General features: G+C 36.7%; 3 protein-coding genes across 3 annotated transcripts; 1 reads left to right on the top strand and 2 right to left on the bottom strand.

Moving 5' to 3' along the window:
• The first annotated feature begins 6,221 nt into the window (after nucleotides 1-6,221).
• On the top strand, nucleotides 6,222-11,144 carry LOC132925285 (uncharacterized). The gene has a single exon (XM_060989693.1). The coding sequence runs from the start codon at nucleotides 6,222-6,224 to the stop codon at nucleotides 11,142-11,144; it is 4,923 nt and encodes a 1,640-aa protein (XP_060845676.1).
• Nucleotides 11,145-12,610: 1,466 nt separating this feature from the next.
• Nucleotides 12,611-15,018, bottom strand: LOC132926482 (uncharacterized). The gene is made up of 7 exons (XM_060990849.1): nucleotides 14,690-15,018; nucleotides 14,437-14,568; nucleotides 14,153-14,364; nucleotides 13,889-14,066; nucleotides 13,338-13,673; nucleotides 12,917-13,257; nucleotides 12,611-12,846 (listed from the first exon to the last, which is right to left on the bottom strand). Exons 1-7 carry the CDS (start codon nucleotides 14,974-14,976, stop codon nucleotides 12,689-12,691), a joined length of 1,644 nt encoding a protein of 547 aa, XP_060846832.1. The 5' UTR covers nucleotides 14,977-15,018; the 3' UTR covers nucleotides 12,611-12,688.
• Nucleotides 15,019-15,952: 934 nt separating this feature from the next.
• On the bottom strand, nucleotides 15,953-16,580 carry LOC132923674 (uncharacterized). The gene is made up of 3 exons (XM_060987597.1): nucleotides 16,342-16,580; nucleotides 16,182-16,255; nucleotides 15,953-16,103 (listed from the first exon to the last, which is right to left on the bottom strand). The coding sequence occupies exons 1-3, from the start codon at nucleotides 16,435-16,437 to the stop codon at nucleotides 15,971-15,973; spliced, it is 303 nt and encodes a 100-aa protein (XP_060843580.1). The 5' UTR covers nucleotides 16,438-16,580; the 3' UTR covers nucleotides 15,953-15,970.
• Between the last annotated feature and the right edge of the window lie 5,110 nt (nucleotides 16,581-21,690).

Genomic DNA, 21,690 nt, shown 5'->3' with positions numbered 1-21,690 from the left:
TAAACTTTTTGCTCACGTAGGCGATTATCCGTCTTTCCTCAGGTCTGTCACCCCGTTGGAAAAGAACGGCACCTGCTCCTATTTCGCTAGTATCGGCTTGTAGGCAGAACGGTTTTCCGTAATCTGGTGTCGACAGTTTTGGCGAATCGTACAGTGCGTGTTTTATTTTAATAAATGCCGCCTGTTCCGTTTCGGTCCACGACCACTTAGTCCCTTGTTTGAGCCTATCCGTTAGGGGTGCTATGGTGTCCGCGTAGTAGTCAACAAACTGGCTGTACCAGTTGCAGACGCCCAGGAATTTCCGTAGGTCCCTTATTTTGGTGGGTGTGGGGAAGTTCATGATGCATTCTAGTTTCTCCGGTTGTTTATCTATGCCGTCGGAGGTGACTAGGTGTCCGAGAAATAAGATTTCGGTTGATCCGAAACTGCATTTTTCGGTGTTGCATGTCAGCCCGTGTCTATGTAGACGTTCCAAAATTTTGTCTAGGTGGCACTGGTGTTCGTCCGTGGTGTTCGAAAACACCACTATGTCGTCAAGGTAGACACATACGAAGTCGTCCACATACCCCCTCAAAACTTCGTTCATTAGTCGTACAAAGGTCATGGGGCTGTTTTTGAGGCCAAAGGGTAGTACTCAAAACTGATATAGACCCCGACTCGTCCGGAATGCCGTGTATTTTCGAGCATTTTGGTTAAGTGGTACTTGCCAGTATCCAGACTTAAGGTCCAAAATGCTGAAAAATTTGGCACCTCGCATTTGACGAATCAAATTATTGAGGTCCGGCATCGGGTAAGCGTCGGACTCAGTGACATCATTGAGCCGTCTTTCTTTTTAGCTAAGACGACGGGTGCGGCCCACGGAGAGGTGCTTTGTTCTACAAGTCCCTGTTGTTCCATATCCCATATCATGTGTCTATTATGGCCTGTTTCGTGTGTGGATAGGGGTATGGTTTGAGCGCTATTGGTGTTTGGTTTTTAAGGAGAATGTCGTGTTCGATTAATCTGGTGCGACCTAGTCTACCGCTGAAAACGTCCGGATAGTTGCGAATTACGTCGGTGATTTTCGCGCGTGTGTGTGGGTCGCCGTGTATTAGCAGATTATCGGTGTCTGATGTAGGGCGGTGGGTGGTGGTCCGGCCCTTCCAGCACGCCGTTGTTCTCGTATGTGAACCTAAATGTATAGTGCTCGTGGTGTAGTCCCAGGTGACTTCGTTGGTTACAAGGAAGTCGTGTCCTAGGAGCATGTCGCAGTATAAATTTTCCAGAATGGCTGCGGTGAAAGTGACCGTAAGGTCTCCTATTCTGGCTTCGAATGTGGCGGTACCACTTGTTACCGTGGTGTGTCCGTCCGCCATTCGTACGTGGGTGGGTTGTCCGTGTTGTGGTGTGCCATGTGTGTGTGTGCAATGTTCGGGCTTACATATGATTTTTGTGCTTGTGAGTCGAGTAGTGCTGTTACGAAGCCTGACCTAAATTCGAGCTCGACCGCTGGGGTCGGAATTTTGTCGGGGCATGTTCGTTTAACACTATTCGACATCGGGTGTGTGTAGTAGCGGGATAACTGGTTCTTAACCGCGATTTCGGAGTCCTTGGTGGCGGTTTGCACCGCCATTACCATGGCATCCGTTTCGGTTACCTCTGTGCTACGTTTACATCCCAATGGTGCACGTGTAAATTTCGTAGTGAGGGTCGTGGTGTGTGGTGATGATGACCTACTACTTGAAGAAATTTCAGGTGTGTGGACGGGTGATATATGTGAGAACGCCGAGCGTGTCGATGCGCGTTCGATGGTTATATCCCCGTCGATAATGCCGATGGCTGGTGTTGATGGCGTGTGTGTGTGTGTGTATTAGAGGCGGCGGTGCGGACAACTGTCCGCCGACTCACCTGGCGTTTCCCGAAGCCGGGGCGTTCGCGGGGCAGTCACTGTTCCAGTGCGGCCCTCCACAGTACCGGCACGGGTCGCGCAGTAGCGGCCTTCCGGCCGTACCGTCCCGTGTTCGCGGTGTGTGTGGTGGGCGCCGGTGCGCGTGACTGTCCGCCTTTGTCGCGTTCCGGTTTCGTTAACGATTGTGTGGGCGGGTGATCTGGTGTGTCCATAATCGCCGCGATTTGTCGGAGGTCCGCAAATGTGTTGGGGCGTTGCAGTCGTATATGCATACGGTATTCACTGTGCGTTAATCCGACTATCGTATGTACTAGCTGTGGTTCAGCTAGCACCGGGACTTGCCCGTTGTTGATGCGGCGCGTGAGTTGGTTTTTTGTTGTAAAAAACTCCGTAAGCGACTGTGTTGGTGATTGTCGGACGGACACTATCTCTGTCTGCAGCCGGGACTGAATGTCCATGTTGTTGAACTTTTGTAAAAATTCCGCACGGAACTCGTCCCAGGTGTAGTCCAGTATCCTGACGGTGTTCCACCAGGTACTGGCTGCACCCTTTAGCTGAGGTTCGATAATGTTTGTCCAGCCCGTCCTATCTATATATGTTTTATACAAGGTCGATTCGGCCTTATGTATAAACCGTACCGGGTCCTCGGATGTCGTTCCGTGGAACTCCGGCAGCGAGTATCTCACTGTGCGTACCTCGTCATACGGTATCAGTGATAATTGTGTCATATAGGTTTGTGGGTGGGCGGTGGTGTGGGGTGTATACGACGCGTTATCGAAGTGCACGTTGCGGTCTGCGCGGTGGTCGCCCACGACCGGTGATTTGCGTGCCGCGGGACCACTCGCTCCGTAAGCCGTGCTGTTCGTTGCGTGTATGTGTGTGTGGTGGTGCGCGTTATCGGTCGGCGGCGACTCCGGTATGTTCCGGTGTTGCACCGATGACGTTGCGCGTTGAGGGCGGGTCGGTGCGGGGACCTCCAGTTGTGGTTTCGGTGTCGGGCGCGACATACCCATCTCTAGGTGACGCATTGTCTCCGCTATCCGGCGTTGGTCTTCGCCGAAACGGGCCATGCAGTCTTCGAGCATGGTTAGTCGTGCTTCCAAGCTGTGCCTTTGCGGCACGCTTTCCGTCGACTGCCTCACCTCTTGTATTATACCTTGGGCTACCTGTATGAGGCCCGTGGCATTTTGTGTGGTATATGGGGGTAGTGTGTGTGTGTTGCGTGATTTATCCAACGGTTCTTGGGTGGGTATACGGTCGCCCGTGCTCGGCTCGGGTTGCCCAGCGTCATATGCCTGGCTTACGTCCGAGTCGAGTTCGGTTAGCCCAGTGGTATCCATGGGCTGAAACCGGACGGAATTTGCCTGTATACCCATATCCGCAAAGTGTTGTGCTAATCGGATTTCGAGTGCGTCTTTCGCGCCACCTTCCGTTAGCCCGCGTTGGCTACATTCGTAACGTAGCTCCACAGCGGTCAACTCATTCATATATTTTCCTGCCATGACGTCCGGTAGGTTTGTCCGGTGTTATATATATATATATATATATTATGGTAATACACTTTACGGGAAATTTGTTTTCGAGTACTATGGTTTTTGCAATAATATACCTCTTGGAATATAGTTGATCCGGATCATATGGGTTGATGATTGTTTTTATGTATTTGGAAGTGTTAAGTTGTATGGTATATGACGAGCCATTTAAGTGTATACTTATTACTTCTATATAACTATCCAACTATACTTTAATATAATAAAATTGATGTTAGTAGTATCCCCTAGAGGCACCATCACCTTTATAAGTAAAGCCTATGGAGGAAGAGCTTCTGACAATGTTATATTTAATCAAAGTAATAACGTTTAATTCATGAATAAATATGATGCAATAATGATCGATAAAGAGTTTCAAATTGATGATACCTGCAATAAGTATAATTTTATCCTAAAAAGACATCCGTTTTTAAGGGGTAAAAACAATTTTCTAAAGAAGGAGCTCTCCTATCTCTAAATATTGCAAGTATTCATATTGAACGCATAAATCAGTATATCAACTTTTAATTTTTTTCAAAATAAATTCCAGTGTGCTCAATTTAGCCAATGACATAATGATCATTATTAGTGATATTTGTAATTTAAGTAAACCTATATTTGCTGAAGGTAAATTTATTATTTAAAAATTATTGCTTATATTTTTTGATTTTAAATTTTAAATGGAATTACTAATTGTATTATATACTTTTTTTTAAATATATACTATATAAAATAATTAAAATGTACTTATTCTAATTTAAAAGAAATGTACCTATTAAGATATAAAACAATAGATAGATACTACATGTTACAGGTGCAACATTCAGATGAACCAGCAGGGAAAGAGCACGCATAATAGCCAATATTCAGTTATTTTGTCATTTCATTAAGAGGACGTAGAACCCGCATGTGTTGTCTCCATTGACATAATTTAAATAGACTGCGCATTCCCTATACCTTAACGTGCAATACATTGGAGCCATCATTCAGGTCATTCACCCTCAACTTGGTAGTAAATTATCCTGGAGGAGAGAAACAAATAGTCGTGTATTTCAGGAGTGTTATCATAATGACATCTAAATAATAATATAAAATCATAGATAATTAAATAAAATAACATTATGTATAATTCTTTATTAGATATTACTTAATACTAGTTGGCATACATGTCACAGTCCCCTTGGTCGAGAAAGCAGCGCCGCCCGTTCAGCTCTCCTCGTCATAGTCAGAACCCTAGTCATCGCCGTCCACAAGCCAAAACAAAGGTAAGTCCGGCGTTGGCGAAACATTTGGTAGCAGAGCGTGGATTACTGTTTCATTATAAATTTCCTACCGGCTGGCAGACTACTCCGCCACAGGATGTGGAGTCCGTCTTCTAACACTCCTTTCCCTAATGAGCATCCACCGCACAGTCTGTGCTTCTTATTCCTGAACCTGCGGAGTTCGTAAGTAAAGGGGGTGTATTGGCCACCGAATGCCTTATTATTACAGCCGCATGATGCCTTCCCCTCAGCTCTTATGCGTTGGACAGTCGCTCTTTGCTTGGTAAGAAATGAGTGGTATGACCACTGCTTGTCCTTGAGGAGTTTTGGTACATCCTGCCAGTCGACGGTGATATCTATGTTGCCGAGGGCGCTGCCCTGTGATCGGGATTTGCATCGGCAGCTTTCTTGTCCGACCCGAGTTTCGGCTTCTGTTTGGGATCCACATCTACCTTCGCCGTCGCCGTCCCTGGCGTACTGGGTGCTACTCCTGTCGATGACGTCGGAATAATCGGAGTATGCGAATTGGTTACAGCCGTACCTGAAGTGCCAGGCTCTGCTGCACTCGCAACACTGGTCGCACTGGGATCCGAAGAAGATACAGTTGGAACGGTCGTCGCTGCCGTGGGTTGGGAGTGCCCTGCTTCGAGCCTTCTTGTTTGGTCTCTCCAGGTCCGCCACCTTTGGGGGCCCCATTCGTGTTTGTCCCCCCGGAGTGGGTAGGATCCTCGGAGGACCCTCCCGGTTGATGTGGCATTGAGGCAAGTGCCCGAAAATCCGCTGCCTCGAAACCTTCCATCCCGTAGACAAAACTGTCTGCTGACGTAGAGAAAGGCTGTACATCTCCCAAGGGGAAGAAGACGGTATTAGCTGACGGTATTTAGTTGAATTCGTGTACAAAGTTGTTGTCGCGACGTAGCGCGTAATATTATCGCGTAATTATTACGTAAATTATTATTATTACGTAGTACGCTGCAGTGCCGCACCGGTAGCGTGTATTACTTTGTTCCGTTTAATATAATATTATGTGTATATTAATATTAATTATAGTAATAATATTATTTTATATAATTTATTTGCGTTGATAATTATTTATTTGCAACATTAGAGTTGTGTTGGGTTTTTTTATTATATTTACCTTTTGTTTATTTTTTAATATTGCCTTATACTGCGCGCACGTGTGTTGTGATTGGTGGTGCGATCGCTACACGTTACTAAATAAAGTGTATTTATTATTATTAATTATCAGCCGTGGTATTAGCATTCGATTGATTGGATTCGGTCGAGTTTCTCGTATGTTAAAGTTCCTCCTAGTTATTTATTTATTGTAGTGATACGTTCATATCAACCTTTACTATTTTATTTACTTGGTTTTATTTGCGGTAATCGTTCGTAGTATTTAGTGGTTGTTATATTACTCGTTGTTATTTTGAAAGGCTGCTAGTCATTTGTTATTTTATTAGGTTCTCAAAATTTTATAATCGCTTTAGATTATTTATTATTTTTATTATTATTTTTTTGTAATATTTTATTTATTTCGCAATGGATGAAGACCGTGCGAAGCGAACCAAAAGACATGCGTTAGCTAAACGCGCAACGGTAGTTGATCGTATTAAATCGGTCTTTGATTTAGGAGTGTCTGGTGAATCAGATCTGATTGCCCGACAGAAGTTTCTAATAGCTGTCAATAATCTCACAGATTTGTGGGGGAAATTCGTAATCGAGAACGATGCAGTTTTGGACGCATTAATCTATTTAGGCGAAGAGGAACAATTTTCTAGTTCGACAGAGATAGAGACAAATGACCTGTTAGTTTCGGCCAAAGCTATGGCCAATCGTTTCTCGTCGAGTTCAAATAAAACCGAGTCACCACCTGAAGCTCCCAGGTGTGCGATGGGGTCTGAAGCAGCTGGCAGTTCAGACGGCCCATCGAAGTCATCAGAGGGGCAGTCTTTAGTAACCCTTTTTGTTCAGTCGTCTCATTCAGTACGACTACCAGAAATTCCCTTACCTCGTTTTGAAGGGGAATTGGCAGATTGGCCAGTGTTTCGTGATCGTTTTATGGCTCTAGTAGACAGTCGATCCAACATTTCAAATATTGAAAAATTTTATTATTTGTTAAGTTGTCTAGAGTTGGAGGCCTCTGATGTAGTAAAAGGCATAACAGTTTCAAATGACACGTATTCGATCGCTTGGGCTGCTCTGGTGCAACGATACGATCAACCTCGTCGATTGGCGTCTTTGCTAATAGAGTCAATATTATCTGCTCCGATAATTCAACAAGAGTCTGTTGCGTCTTTAAATAAATTCCTCAATGTATTCGACGAAAATATCGCAATCCTCGATTCACTTGAAATTCCTGACTTAGGAGATTTTTTGCTATTTTCGGTAGCCTTTCGCTCTCTTCCAGTTTTATCACGTCGGTTATTCGAAACTACCATTCAGGATGAATACCCAAAAGTACAGGAGTTATTTAAATTCGTCAAGAGCCGGATCCAGTTACTTGAGTTAGCAGGAGGGACCTCTTCTTCAACCGATTCGAAGGTCACACCTTCGAAATCACAAAAGAAGCGGCCACAAAAGCCAACGACAGCTACATCGTTAACGGTTGTTAAGTCTACGGGCGCCCCACCTGCTAAAATTAATAAGTGTCCGGATTGTAATGGGTCGCATCACCTGAGCAATTGTCCCGTCTTCAAAGAACTGTCAGTGGATGGTAGATATGAGGTTGTCTCAAAGCATAGGTTGTGCATGTCATGTTTTAGCAACCTACATTGGTCGAACAAATGCCAGGAAGTCTGTTCAAAATACAAACGACGTCACCATCAGCTGCTTCATAGAGATTTCCAGCAGAATCAAGATAAGGCAGTTGAACAATCATCCGCGGTACTGTTCGGTTCACATTTACCTACATCTGTATTGCTCGGTACAGCAGTCGTACTTATCAAGGATTCTGGAGGAGGCATCCAACCTGTTAGGGCAATTCTGGATTCAGGGTCGCAGATTAGCGTCATTACGGCAAAATGTTCAGACCGGTTAGGTCTCAGGCGGTCAAGATGGACTGCCTCAGTGACAGGGCTCTCTGGTCAAAGTGTTCCAGATGTACTAGGAACTGTGGACTTAGCTGTTCGTCTGCATCATGACACCGCTCCGGTCATAACAATGAAGGCGTGGGTGCTACCCGCCATCACATCAGATATGCCGAATCGCCAATTAGTTACCGGCATCAGGGAAAGCTGTTCCCATCTGCAGCTCGCAGATCCTCAGTTTGATACACCAGCTCCGGTTGAACTTTTATTGGGCGCAGACGTCTTTCCACAGGTGTGGATTGGTGAACAGCAGCCATTAGGTCACGAACTCCAATCCGTATACAGCTCGGTATTTGGATGGGTGTTAATCGGTCCTGTCTCCCAAGCGGGGAACTCGAATGCACATTGTATGTTAGTAACTCTTTCGGATTCAATGGAATCTTTGATGGAACGGTTTTGGAAGGTAGAAGAGCCGGAAGAGGCATTTTTACAATTTACTGACGAAGGATACTGCGAAGAAAGATTTACAGAGGAGTCCACTATCGATGAAGAGGGTCGATACAGCGTTCCATTGCCGTTCAGACGGGATCAGCTGGATCCCACGTTCGAAGGTACGCACAGAATTGCGGTCCAACGCTTCGAATACTTAGAGCGAAAATTGAAGCAGAATGAGAATTTAGGGGTGGCCTATCGTAGTTTTATGAAGGAATATGAGACGTTAGGGCACATGGCTGTTGCGGAAAAATCTGGCCAGTATATTATCCCACATCATGCCGTTTGGAAACAGGAAATTGGGAAATCAAAGTTACGGGTGGTATTTGATGCGTCAGCTCGTAGCGCATCAGGTCAATCTCTAAATGACACCTTATATATAGGTCCAAAGCTTCAACGAGATATAGTAGATGTGTTACTCGGTTTTCGGTTATATAGCTTCGCCTTCTCAACAGATATCTGTAAGATATACAGACAAATTAAGGTGAATGTAGATTATCGCGGTTACCAACATATCCTGTGGAGAGCTACTCCAACGGATGTTCTTAAAGAGTATGAGCTTAATACCGTCACGTATGGTGTCAACAGCGCTCCTTTCTTAGCTCTAAGAGTATTACACGACATCGCTGATCGTTATGGTACACAGTCCCCTTCAGTTCAGAAAGCTCTCCGGCTCCAAACATATATGGACGATATCTGTACTGACGCAGCTACATTAGACGAAGCTCGTGAGCTAAAACATAATCCCGTCAAGACACTGGAAAATCATGGGTTTGAGCTGAAAAAATGGTCTTCTAGTACTCCAGAATTTCTTGAAGGGATTCCAGAAGAGGATTGCGCCTCAGGCACACTGTCCTTCGACGATAAAAGTACTGTTATCCGGGTTTTAGGTCTGAATTGGAATTCAGAAGAAGATTCATTAGGTTATGATTTTAGTTCTATAAAGTTTGTTCACATAAAACGTGGTGTGCTTTCGGTTATCGCTAGGATTTATGATCCTTTAGGGTTTTTGTCGCCAGTCTTGTTGTTTGCAAAACACATAATGCAGCTAATATGGTCATCAGGGGTAGCTTGGGATGATCGACTACCACTTGAGATTGAGGAAATATGGTCACAGTTCGTGTCGGATTTACCCTCTCGCGTCCCTCGTTTTGTAGAAACTCAGTCGGGATCCACTTATAATCTATGTGGGTTTTGTGATGCTTCGGTGCGTGGATATGCCGCTCTTATTTATCTGCGCATTGTTCTTCCGGTCGGTCAGATAAAAATTCGATTCTTAGGGTCCAAAACCAAGTTAGCGCCACTTCATGACATGACAGTTCCTAGGTTAGAACTGTGTGGAGCGGGTCTTCTGGCACGTTGGATGGCTCGAGTTCGAGAAACGTTATCGGCTCAGTTAACGATTTCAGATTGGTATGCATGGACAGATTCGTCCATCGTTTTATCGTGGCTCACCACTCCTCAGGTTTCCTATAAAATTTTTGTTTCGAACAGAATTAATAAAATCAACCAGTTATTGCCCGATTGCAAATGGTTGCATGTATCGTCTGAAGAAAACCCTGCGGATTGCGCGTCCCGCGGTTTGAAACCACCAGAACTGAGATATCACGAATTATTTTGGAATGGTCCTAGTTTTCTTTCTAATAGTGCTGATAGTTGGCCATCGGATCTACCGCGGGTTCCTGTTGAAAAACTTCCAGAGATTAAAATAACTTCGTTATTGGTTAGCTCTGACCAAAACCACGAATGGTTTAATCGGTTTTCCTCCTATCAACACATGCTCCGGGTAGTAGTCTGGGTAAGACGTTTTGTGGCCTTGTGTAAAAAGAAACCGGCATCTCTTGGGACTTTGACGTTCATTGAATTGAATGAAGCCTTAACGGTAGTCGTTAGACATTCTCAGCTCGTTCATTTTAATTTGTTGTATCGTGAGCTCTCTCGTAAGTCCCAGGTTTCCTCAAAACAGTTAGCTCGATTGTCACCGTATCTTGATTCAGCTGGAATAATACGTGTAGGTGGACGGCTGCTTAATTCTCAAATGTCGATTCGTCAGAAACATCCGATTTTGTTAGCAAAAACATCGTATCTCTCCATGTTACTGGTACGTCATTGGCATATTTTCTCTTGTCATTCAGGAACACGCTTAGTTGTTTCTCTCGTTTCGAAACAGTTTTGGATCCTGTCAATTCGAAGAGTAGTTGGAAACGAATTGAAGAGGTGTGTTACCTGTGTTCGGTTAGCAGCTGTTAACCCTCAACCGGTGATGTCTGATTTACCGCCCTCTCGTGTCATACTATGCCGACCCTTTTCAAAAGTAGGGATAGATTTTGCCGGCCCTTTGACTATGCGTGAACTTAAACTCCGTAAAGCCCGAGAATACAAAGTCTATATCTCTGTCTTTATTTGTATGATGGTGAAGGCTGTTCACCTGGAAGTCGTCACGGATCTCTCAACCCCTGCCTTTCTGGCCGCATTAGATAGATTCGTTGCACGACGCGGCCTACCGACAGATATCTATTCAGATTGCGGTACGAATTTCGTAGGCGCGTCAAAACAACTCCGTAAGTTTTTCTCGGAGGCGAAAACCCAGGATCACTTGAGCCCGCACCTCCCATGCAGTTGGCATTTCAACCCCCCCAGTGCGCCACACTTCGGGGGCATTTGGGAAGCTGCGGTAAAATCTATGAAGAGGTTATTAATACGGGTCGTTGGGGTCCATACTTTAACATACGAGGAGCTCGTCACTGTGATCTGTCGCATCGAATCGGTCTTAAATTCAAGGCCACTGACACCGTTGTCACCTAATCCAGGAGACCTGGAAAGTTTAACCCCAGGCCATTTTCTGATAGGTCAGCCACTCCTGTGTGTCCCCGAACCCAACGTTTCGGACTGTTGTTGCTACTCGCTATGTTACCGATGTATGGGCGTCGGTGACTCGGTCTGATTGGGTGAGGGGATTTCATCATTATTATTATATTGTCATTATGCCATTATTATTATTATTATATTATTATATTTTTTATTTTGTATTATATTGTATTATATCGACTGTAGGTATCTGATATGTATGTTAGGACGTTTTATTTTGTATTGAAGAGATTTTATATGATGTTAAAGTTGAAAAAAAAAATAATGTAACTAGCGAATCCTTAATTTTATCCGTTTCCTTTTCCTTCAATACCAGCCATCTACATCAAGGCCAAGAAGTACAAGTTCCAGTTTTGTGAGACTACGTCTCCCAAGGGGGGAGTAATGAGTATGTTTATGCAAGTTGGCATACATGTCACAGTCCCCTTGGTCGAGAAAGCAGCGCCGCCCGTTCAGCTGGAACGTGTGGCGTCCGGCAATAATGCGCGACGTTAGAAAAAAAAACAATAATATGGCCGCCGTTCATTGTCTTTGTCTTGCGCTAGCTCGCGTCGGATGTGTTTTATTTATTATTTACGAAAGTTACGTTATGTTGTTGTAAAGCTGAGGAGAAGCACGTTTTTTTCCTTCTATTACTCCGGTTTTGTCTGTTATCTTCCGTGGCCAGTTTCGGCACGGAGAGTGATCCCGTGACCAGTTCCGGCTCCGGTCACTTGCAGATGCACATTTTTCATTATTCACCAGTTCCGGTCCAGTTCCTGATCAACATAAGAAGTGGTCCAGTTTTCTCCTTGTTCCTTTTACGGTACCGTTTCTTTTTATTATATTATTATTATGTGTTAGTATAATCAAGACGGATTGTCTTTGCCCGTTAGTAATATGTTGTTTATATGAAATATTATTTGTAAGACTTATATATATCGTTGTTTTATCTTATTTATTAACCCTACCCTCTCCTCGTCATAGTCAGAACCCTAGTCATCGCCGTCCACAAGCCAAAACAAAGGTAAGTCCGGCGTTGGCGAAACACTAGTCTTGTAGTATTTACTCATATAGAATATTTGATATTACCCATGTATAAAATACTAACAATAAACATAGTAGATTTTGTGTTTAATTATTAAAATTAAAGATTTATTAAGTAACTATTTATTAAATGTTAAGGGGATCGGTGATGGTGTATATTTAAGGAGTTAGATATAGGCAATATTTAAAGTGCGTGCGTGAATCATTTGTGACTGTTTGCGTAGTAAATGATTATTAGTATGTGTACGGGTCTCTGCCCTACACCAGGTACTACCCACTCTACATCTCATCTGCTAATTGTCAAATAACTATAACAACACTGTATAGTAATACACGGCTATAATAATTACGTAAATACCCGCATACGCTGTCTTCTACATTCTATATTATTATTGTTCGATGTCCACTCTACACACGTCTTTTTAGCTTTACTGCAAAAATCTTCACAATTTAATTTTTAATAATTTAAAAATGTATTTGTTATAAAAACAAGAGTTATATTTATTTTAGGTAGATATAAAGGATTATATATTATAATAATACACGTTGTATGTATTAATTTAGAGAATATATTAAAAAATATATATACAAATATTATGGTTCCGGTAAACCAGATCTTATAGGTAATCCTCGATCAAATCTCGAGTCTATAATTTCTGGGACTAAAGATTCCATATAAAATGTTGTGCACTGTGGTTCAATATTATTTTTCCAAAATTCCTCGTCTCTTAATATTTTATCAACTACAAAACCTATAAAAAAATATAAAATATTAGATTATATTGATTTGAAATAAAAAATGAAGTAAAAAGTATAAGTTACCTTTGGGCGTCCACACTACAAAATAGCACCATTTTCGTTTTGTAATATTAAGTTGTCCTTGTACTTGGAAATAGTAACAATTATTTTTTTTTAATATTAGTTTTTCATTATTATAAATCATATATTTTAATTTTTTGTTATTTACAGCTTCTTCCGGTGAATACTCCTTTATACTTTGAGGACACTTAATTTCGATTATTGCATCTTTGCCTATTAGTCCATCAGGGCTTGCGGCTAAATAATTAAATTTTGTGTGTATAAATAACCCTGCTGGTTCAATTTTAACATTAAATTTTTTTTCAAAATCTCTTCTGGCCATTGGTTCATTTTCAATGCCGTACCTATAGTATGAATAAAATAACATTTAACTATTTAGATTTTAGTGTACTTATGCAGTATGCTTGATTACTATAATACAAACCGAGTTGCAGAGTTTCCTTGGAAAATATCATAGAGTATGTTTTTGACGGTGTTTGCCCGAGAAGTGCTTGCTCTAAGCTTACACACTTTGCCAAAATTTGAAGCTGTGAGACGTGATTTCCTATACTTTTGCCATTCATTATTATTTTGCTGTCCTACAGTTTTTCTTTCCACTTCTTCTGTTTCTTTTATAGTTAGCTTTAAATTATTTAAAAATATTTTTTTCTCTTTTAAATATTTGTCATGTGGCATATCAGTTATTATACACTCTAATTCATTTACAGCTCCATAATTTTCATCTGGTCCGTCAATAATTTTTGTTCTCTTTGGAAACGTTCTTATAATTTATAATTGAAAAAAAAATTAGTTGAATATATAATATATTATATTATTTGTTTTTAAGCATATTATATTATTAGGTTTATAATATAACAATTTACAAATCTAAGACTAAGATTACCTATATAATATAAGCTATATAAGAACTAGTTATATATAGATTTAGCCTCCCCATATGTTTAATATAACCAAATTTAAATTATTATATAATACCTTTCGAAATTTAAACGTCTACATTTTAGTTTTAATTTTGATCTTTCTGCTCTTTTTATATATTGTTTTGTAAATAATCCAGGGCTAGTATTCGTAATTTGTTTATGTAAATTACTAATATATTTTGGTCCACAATTATACGATGTTACCGCTGTATTACATCGTGCACTATATGAGCCTAAAAAGTGTTAGTTATACATAATATGTCAAACATATAATACGAAAATATAATTTTTAGTTTTATAAGTATCTGTTATTACTTACCTCTAGAAGAAAAATTGACTCTTTTTCCACCTACATACTTGGCAACAATACTATTAAAGCCTTCAACTGCATTATTGTTTACGTTGTATATTAGGCTTTGAGCATGATGAGCGACAATATTTCTAGCTCCTAAAATATCTTTGAACAGTCCACAATTTTCCATTTGAGGGACTAAATTTACCTCACTTTCTTTAGGACCATTACAAAAGTAACTATATAAAATATAAATACATAATTTTAAACGATTGCAGGTAAAAAAAAATAATCATTTAAAATTTTTATACTTGGCACAATTAGAATGATCTCCGAATACATGGTATGGGCTGTTCAATATATCTTGTTTTAAAAGTTCAACTTTTTCATTATGATGCAACGTCATATTTTTTCGAAAAACTATTGCCTTGGTTATTGCACACCTATTTTAAAATATATATATTTATGATTATTTTCTAATAATTTTTAACAAACCAATCTAAATTGCAGGCTTACAGTATTAATATTATATAATTTACATATGAATTATGCATATACACATACCGTAATTTTAGTCGTTTATCTTTTAAAACTTTCCTAAGAAATCCAGGTACAATTGTTCCAGAAGAACTTTTTCGATGGACGGACAAATCAACGATTCGATTCAGATAATTTCTGAGAATGTGATTCATACATTCAATTTTTTTAACAAAAATATCGCGTCCATATGGTTTAGCCAGAAATAATTTTTTAGTTACACTTGAGTCACCATCTCCTATAAGCTTATTATATATAATATTATGCATTGGAATGCTTTGCCGAAATCCTTCCACAATAATATCAGCTTCCATTGCTGTGGAAGTACCATCCCAATTTTTGAAGCACACGTGAGCTGAAGCGGTTTTCCGTTTAATTTTGCTTTATCACAGATCGAACAATATTTATTACGCACCCCCATATATAGTACTTTCTTTGTATTATAACCTATAATTGACGCCTGTTGTGATAGTAAAAAATACAATAGTGATAGCGAAAAAATAAAATAAATATACAAAATAAAATACTTACTACACCAGACAGTGCATTATAACCACTTTTGTATGATCTTTTCGACCAAGCACCGTCGGCAATCACAGTTATAAGTGGTACCCCATTTTCATTTACATTACCTTCTTTTTTAGCAATTTCAGCTTCCTCATTTCCCGCTAGTATCATTGCTTCTATAGCCGTATCATTGGTGTGATTTGATACATCTAAGTGAAGCTTTTGGTAAGTCATATTTGACATACTTGGCATATTTAAAAAAGCTGCCATGGTATCTAATTGAGCAAATCCTTGTCCTGAGTTTATGGTTGCCATTACAATAGCCGTGTTAATAGATAACGAAATGTCAGTTGTCTTAGGCTCGTTAGATATAATGTCAATTTTATTGCATAAAGCACATTTAAATATAAATTCCGAAAAAAAACCATTTTTTCTTTCATTTATTAAATTTAAATTTTGAAATGTACAACTAAAAGGTTCGTGTTTAATATTTTTTAAAGAATTGAAGAAGTGTTTAATGTCTACAAATCTTCGACCTTCACAATTGTACCTTACAAAAACAAAACAAAAAACAAAACTTTTACAAATGTAAAAAAAAAATATGAAATCGTTACCTAATTAGTAATTTATACTAGTAAAGAGGTATCTCATGTTATAAAATAAATTTTTTTATTGGATTTTTTTAACATCTAAATAAAATTATTAAAATTATTTGTCTAATATACAATATTGCACGGGGACAACCTAGACCTAATATTATGTAAGAAACAAATTTTCATCTTCGGTATAAAGATTATTTACTTACTGTACTTGTTTATTTTCATTTGTATTTGTCACAAGCAATTTATACTTCGAATCAAGTATATTGTGATTAATATTTGATGTCGACGGAGATAATATATTGCAACCTATTTCTATATCATCGGTATTTATTCTAAATAATAAAAAAAAAATTGTATTAGTAGCCCAAAACGTGTAAATGTAAAAAAAATAAATAAAATATGTTACGAACAATTCAATACTACTTTGTTCTACATACTCGTTATTTTGACCTTCAATTGGAATAGTCAAACTATCGGTGTTATCCTACGAAATAATTTAAACAAAAATAAAAAATAAAGTTGGTAATGAAACAAACATATAGTAGTAAGTTAGTAAGTATATTCACTTACTGTTTTTTGTATGCGATGAGTTTGCCAATTTAAAAGTGATGAAACATTTCCTCTATTTTTTTTCACTTTGGATAGTTTTTGTTTTTTATTTCCCATTTTACCAAATTATTATAAATAAAATAAATCACGTTTTATAAAAACAAAATCTAAGTGAAAAAGTGCGTAAAAATCTTACTATTTTCCACTAGCAAAAAAATACATGTACCAAATCCAAGTGCAATAATGACGTGAGGCGAAGCTCAAATGAACAATATTTCATATTTTCATGTTATATTATTATATTATATTTTCATTCATACCAAATTATCAATATCCGCAAGATATCTTATTATACATTTTATAATTATATCGTAGTAATACCTAGAATAGTATAATTATGATTTATAATCTATCGCAGACGGCGGCATGCGATATAAGTGATGGAACGGTAGTGGCGGAAGAACTCTTCCGCACGCGGCATGCGCAAGCACAAGTCACCGCCGCACTGTCGCGCGCATGAACGATCCAGAATGTGTGTTATTTTTACTAAAACTATGTATTTTTGATCCATCCTACCGATCGATCCAATAATGCTATAACATTTTTGAAAACTAATCTGAATTCGTTATAATGTCTATTTGAGATCGGTCAGTTCATATTTTAAGATTTCTGATTTATATTCCGAATAATCAACGTTTGAAAATGCCGAAATTTCAAAATATTCAAACTAAATTTTTAGTTGTTAGGGGGGTGAAATTGGGGAAAATAGACTGGCCGATCTCAAGTTGACATAATAACAAATTCAAATCAGTTTTAAAAAGTATTATAGCATTACAACATCGATCAGTATGATGGAATAAAAATTGGATGTTTTGGCTAAAATAAATGTCCGCCACCGATCCCCTTAATGTTTGAAAGTACATAAAAATATAATTATATATACACATTGTTTTAAAATGCATCAGTTTTTTTTTGTAAATTTAAATATATTGTATTTTCTATTTTCTATTATTGGTTTCTGAAATGTATGACTTTAGTTAAATGGCTTCGTATTCTGTGTTGCGGCTGACTAACATTTTTCAGGTGATAGTTTAATCGTGTAGTAAAGAAAATTTTGAAAATAATTTTTATCAACTGAAGAGTTTGGTTATTTAAAGGAGACTGTTCTAAAATATGGATATAGAGACTAATGTCTATATCTTATGTTCATAACTAATTGTTGATATTTATTTTAGATGCTGATTTTATTATTAAAAATTCAATAGGACTATTTGCTGGAAGTTTGTCTGTGTATTTAAAAAATCAGTTCACCAATTTTGCATAAAGAAATTACATCTTTTGATGGTTTTTTAGTCCACCTGTTTTTTATATCCAAAAGATTAATAGATGTTCGATTACCATCTTGAATAGCATCTGGACATATAGTGCATTTGATTTTTGACAAAACTTTCAAATTAGCCCAATCAGTAGGATGAATATGCCACTTTTTTATGTTTGGGTTCCCAGACCCCTTGGACCGGGATAGGGACTTTCTAGAAAGTTTAAGGATGGCAGGCCCCAAAACTAAGACTATTAAGAGGAGAGAAATTAAAAATGCTTTGTTCTGAAGGTGGGAATGGTCGATTCTTTATCTTGCCGAAAATTATTATAAACATTTCAAATTGAAAAAACACAAAATTCTAAAAAGTTGCAACAAATTGAATATACAATAGTTAAGATTATCCTACTTGTTTTAATATATGGTATTCATTTAAATCTATATTTGTAAATAATTTAATATCAAGTCATTCTATTGGCACAAACTGTATATTTTAAATAGTAAGAACAATAATGTGAAATATTATAATTTTGTTCTAACTCCTATAACTATAAGATACCCATTATCAATGTAAAAAATTAAAATTAAAATGTAATATGTATTATAAGTGTTGAATATTTTTAATTAAAAAAAATGTGTTTAATCATCTGTAATCAGTATTATATTTATTGCATTTTTTATTAATTTATAAATAAATTTTATTGTATTAGTAATTAACTAATATTATAACCGACAGAAATATATTTAAAAAGGAGAATAAAAATAAAATGGACTGAAATTTAAAAAAAAAGCGGTTGAATAATTTTTGAGTATTAGTTATGGCAGACAACCACCGGGAGCGCTATTTCTTCTACAAACACTCCACTGGGAGTCCTCTTTCTATATAGGTACTTACTTTTCTATGGTAGTTGTTGCACACGCTCTATCCATTCACGCGTACTGTGTAGTCTACAAGTATAATGTTTGATATGTACCAACTATACATTTTATTATGTATGTGTTTAAAATCACGTTGAAACTTTATATTAGTAAAGCAAAACATACTTTAATGTTTTCAGGTTTTATTGTGACTGTCTGGCCACATAGTGTTTTAAGCAGTTTTCCATTTTCGATATTCCTAGTAGCAACAATTTTAACATCATTCACTTTAATTTTAAAACTGTAGTTTTTTTTGTACGCATAATTATTGTCTGTAATAGATTTCTCATACATATCCATTTGGTTCTTGTATACCTATTTGTTTTTCAAGTCTTGTTTGAAATTCAAATTTTTCTGCTTGTGTTTTATGTGTTTTGAACCCTATAAAAGTTAAAAATTTGAATGAATAAAAATAATACAATCAGGATCATGAGTACCAAAAAAAATAAATAAAAAAAATTAGAATATTATAATTTTCAATATTTCTTCAAATTTTACAAATTGTCTGAACCCTACAAAATATTAAATAAATATGAATAAAAATAATACCAAGCAATTTGTCGACAATTGCATCTGTACAAATATCGTCTGCCAGCGACAATATGTGTGATTTAGCTTTTCTTCTATTAGCCATTGAAAATAATTTGAGTGTAAGTAGTAATAATAGGTACTTCACAGAGGAGCGCGCGATGGAAAATGAAATAGGCACACTGTACAACGCGTAACAGTATCGCTTGTTCGGCCATAGACCGGTGGAGGGGTAAAGTCAAACACCAGATTAAAATTATTAATAATAATCCTAATACGTATATGGGTTTTTCGTGTTAGATTAACAGGATTACTAATAATTGACATGCCGAAATGGCGACGACGGCGGTTCGATAGACATGGCGGGCGGAAGGGTGAGGGGGGTACTGTGCGGGTTTACGTATCCCTACGGTATATTATATATTAGACTCATCCGGTTAAATACATTAGACTCACACTAGTAATTTCATTTCATATTATAAGTGCCAGGCGAACGCAATTTGCACTATGCCGGTAGATATCTATAGGTTTATAATGCATTAAAAATACGGTATATTGGTTCAGGATTACATCGTAAAATGTACTTAGGATCGCCAAATCCGGTGCCTTCAGAAATATGCCTGGGTTAAAACCTATGGTTCTGAGTTAATATTTAACACCGTTTTTGGCGATCCTAAGTACAGTATCCTCAGTAAATCGTTTATTATGGGGTTTTTTGATGAATTAATAGTATTTTTAATAAATTTTAAGGAAATTTCTGGTTTTTAATCATTTATTATGGGGGTTTGTTCAGGAAAAATGTTAAATTTAATTTATTTGATGGATTTAAAGCGGTTTTTTGATGAATTAATGGTATTTTTAATAAATTTCTGGTTTTTAATCATTTATTATGGGGGTTTGTTAAGGAAAAATGTTAAATTTAATTTAATTGATGGATTTAAAGCGGTTTTTATGGGGTTTTTTGATGAATTAATGGTATTTTTAATAAATTTTAAGGAAATTTCTGGTTTTTAATCATATATTATGGGTGTTTTGTTAAGGAAAAATGTTAAATTTAATTTATTTGATGGATTTAAAGCGGTTTTTTGATGAATTAATGGTATTTTTAATAAATTTCTGGTTTTTAATCATTTATTATGGGTGTTTTGTTAAGGAAAAATGTTAAATTTAATTTATTTGATGGATTTAAAGCGGTTTTTTGATGAATTAATGGTATTTTTAATAAATTTCTGGTTTTTAATCATTTATTATGGGGGTTTGTTAAGGAAAAATGTTAAATATAATTTATTTGATGGATTTAAAGCGGTTTTTATGGGGTTTTTTGATGAATTAATGGTATTTTTAATTAATTTTAAGGAAATTTATGGTGTTTAATCATTTATTATGGGGGTTTGTTAAGAAAATTGTTAAATTTAATTTAATTGATGGTTATAAATCGGTTTTTATGGGGTTTTTTAATGAATTAATGGTATTTTTAATTAATTTTAAGGAAATTTCTGGTTTTTAATCATTTATTATGGGGGTTTGTTAAGGAAATATGTTAAATTTAATTTAATTGATGGATTTAAAGCGGTTTTTATGGGGTTTTTTGATGAATTAATGGTATTTTTAATAAATTTTAAGGAAATTTCTGGTTTTTAATCATTTATTATGGGGGTTTGTTAAGAAAATTGTTAAATTTAATTTATTTGATGGATTTAAAGCGGTTTTTTGATGAATTAATGGTATTTTTTAATAAATTTCTGGTTTTTAATCATTTATTATGGGGGTTTGTTAAGGAAAAATGTTAAATTTATTATATTTGATGGATTTAAAGCAGTTTTTTGATGAATTAATGGTATTTTTAATAAATTTCATGAATTTATGGTTTTTTTAATACTTTTTAAGGAAATTTCTGGTTTTAAATCATTTATTATTGGGGTTTGTTAAGGAAAAATATTAAATTTAATGTATTTGATGGTATTAAATCGTTTATTATTGGGGGTTGTTAAGGAAAAATTTTAAATTTAATTTAATTGATGGATTTAAAGCGGTTTTTATGGGGTTTTTTGATGAATTAATGGTATTTTTAATAAATTTTAAGGAAATTTCTGGTTTTTAATCATTTATTATGGGGGTTTGTTAAGAAAATTGTTAAATTTAATTTATTTGATGGTTATAAATCGGTTTTTATGGGGTTTTTTAATGAATTAATGGTATTTTTAATTAATTTTAAGGAAATTTCTGGTTTTTAATCATTTATTATGGGGGTTTGTTAAGGAAATATGTTAAATTTAATTTAATTGATGGATTTAAAGCGGTTTTTTATGGGGTTTTTTGATGAATTAATGGTATTTTTAATAAATTTCAAGGAAATTTCTGGTTTTTAATCATATATTATGGGTGTTTTGTTAAGGAAAAATGTTAAATTTAATTTATTTGATGGATTTAAAGCGGTTTTTTTGATGAATTAATGGTATTTTTTAATAAATTTCTGGTTTTTAATCATTTATTATGGGGGTTTGTTAAGGAAAAATGTTAAATTTATTATATTTGATGGATTTAAAGCAGTTTTTTGATGAATTAATGGTATTTTTAATAAATTTCATGAATTTATGGTTTTTTTA

Source organism: Rhopalosiphum padi, chromosome 3, assembly GCF_020882245.1.
Source record: "Rhopalosiphum padi isolate XX-2018 chromosome 3, ASM2088224v1, whole genome shotgun sequence".
Taxonomy (NCBI): Eukaryota; Metazoa; Arthropoda; class Insecta; order Hemiptera; family Aphididae; genus Rhopalosiphum; species Rhopalosiphum padi.
This window is presented reverse-complemented; position numbering and strand designations above follow the sequence as displayed.

Coding starts and splice junctions, on each gene's coding strand:
- LOC132925285 (XM_060989693.1), top strand. CDS start 6,222: ATGGATGAAGACCGTGCGAAGCGAACCAAAAGACATGCGTTAGCTAAA.
- LOC132926482 (XM_060990849.1), bottom strand. CDS start 14,976: ATGGAAGCTGATATTATTGTGGAAGGATTTCGGCAAAGCATTCCAATG. Junction 13,674..13,888: donor AGACGTTTAAATTTCGAAAG/GTATTATATAAT, acceptor ATAAATTATAAG/AACGTTTCCAAAGAGAACAA. Junction 13,258..13,337: donor CAAGGAAACTCTGCAACTCG/GTTTGTATTATA, acceptor TTCATACTATAG/GTACGGCATTGAAAATGAAC.
- LOC132923674 (XM_060987597.1), bottom strand. CDS start 16,437: ATGGGAAATAAAAAACAAAAACTATCCAAAGTGAAAAAAAATAGAGGA. Junction 16,256..16,341: donor CTCATCGCATACAAAAAACA/GTAAGTGAATAT, acceptor ATTATTTCGTAG/GATAACACCGATAGTTTGAC. Junction 16,104..16,181: donor GAACAAAGTAGTATTGAATT/GTTCGTAACATA, acceptor TTTATTATTTAG/AATAAATACCGATGATATAG.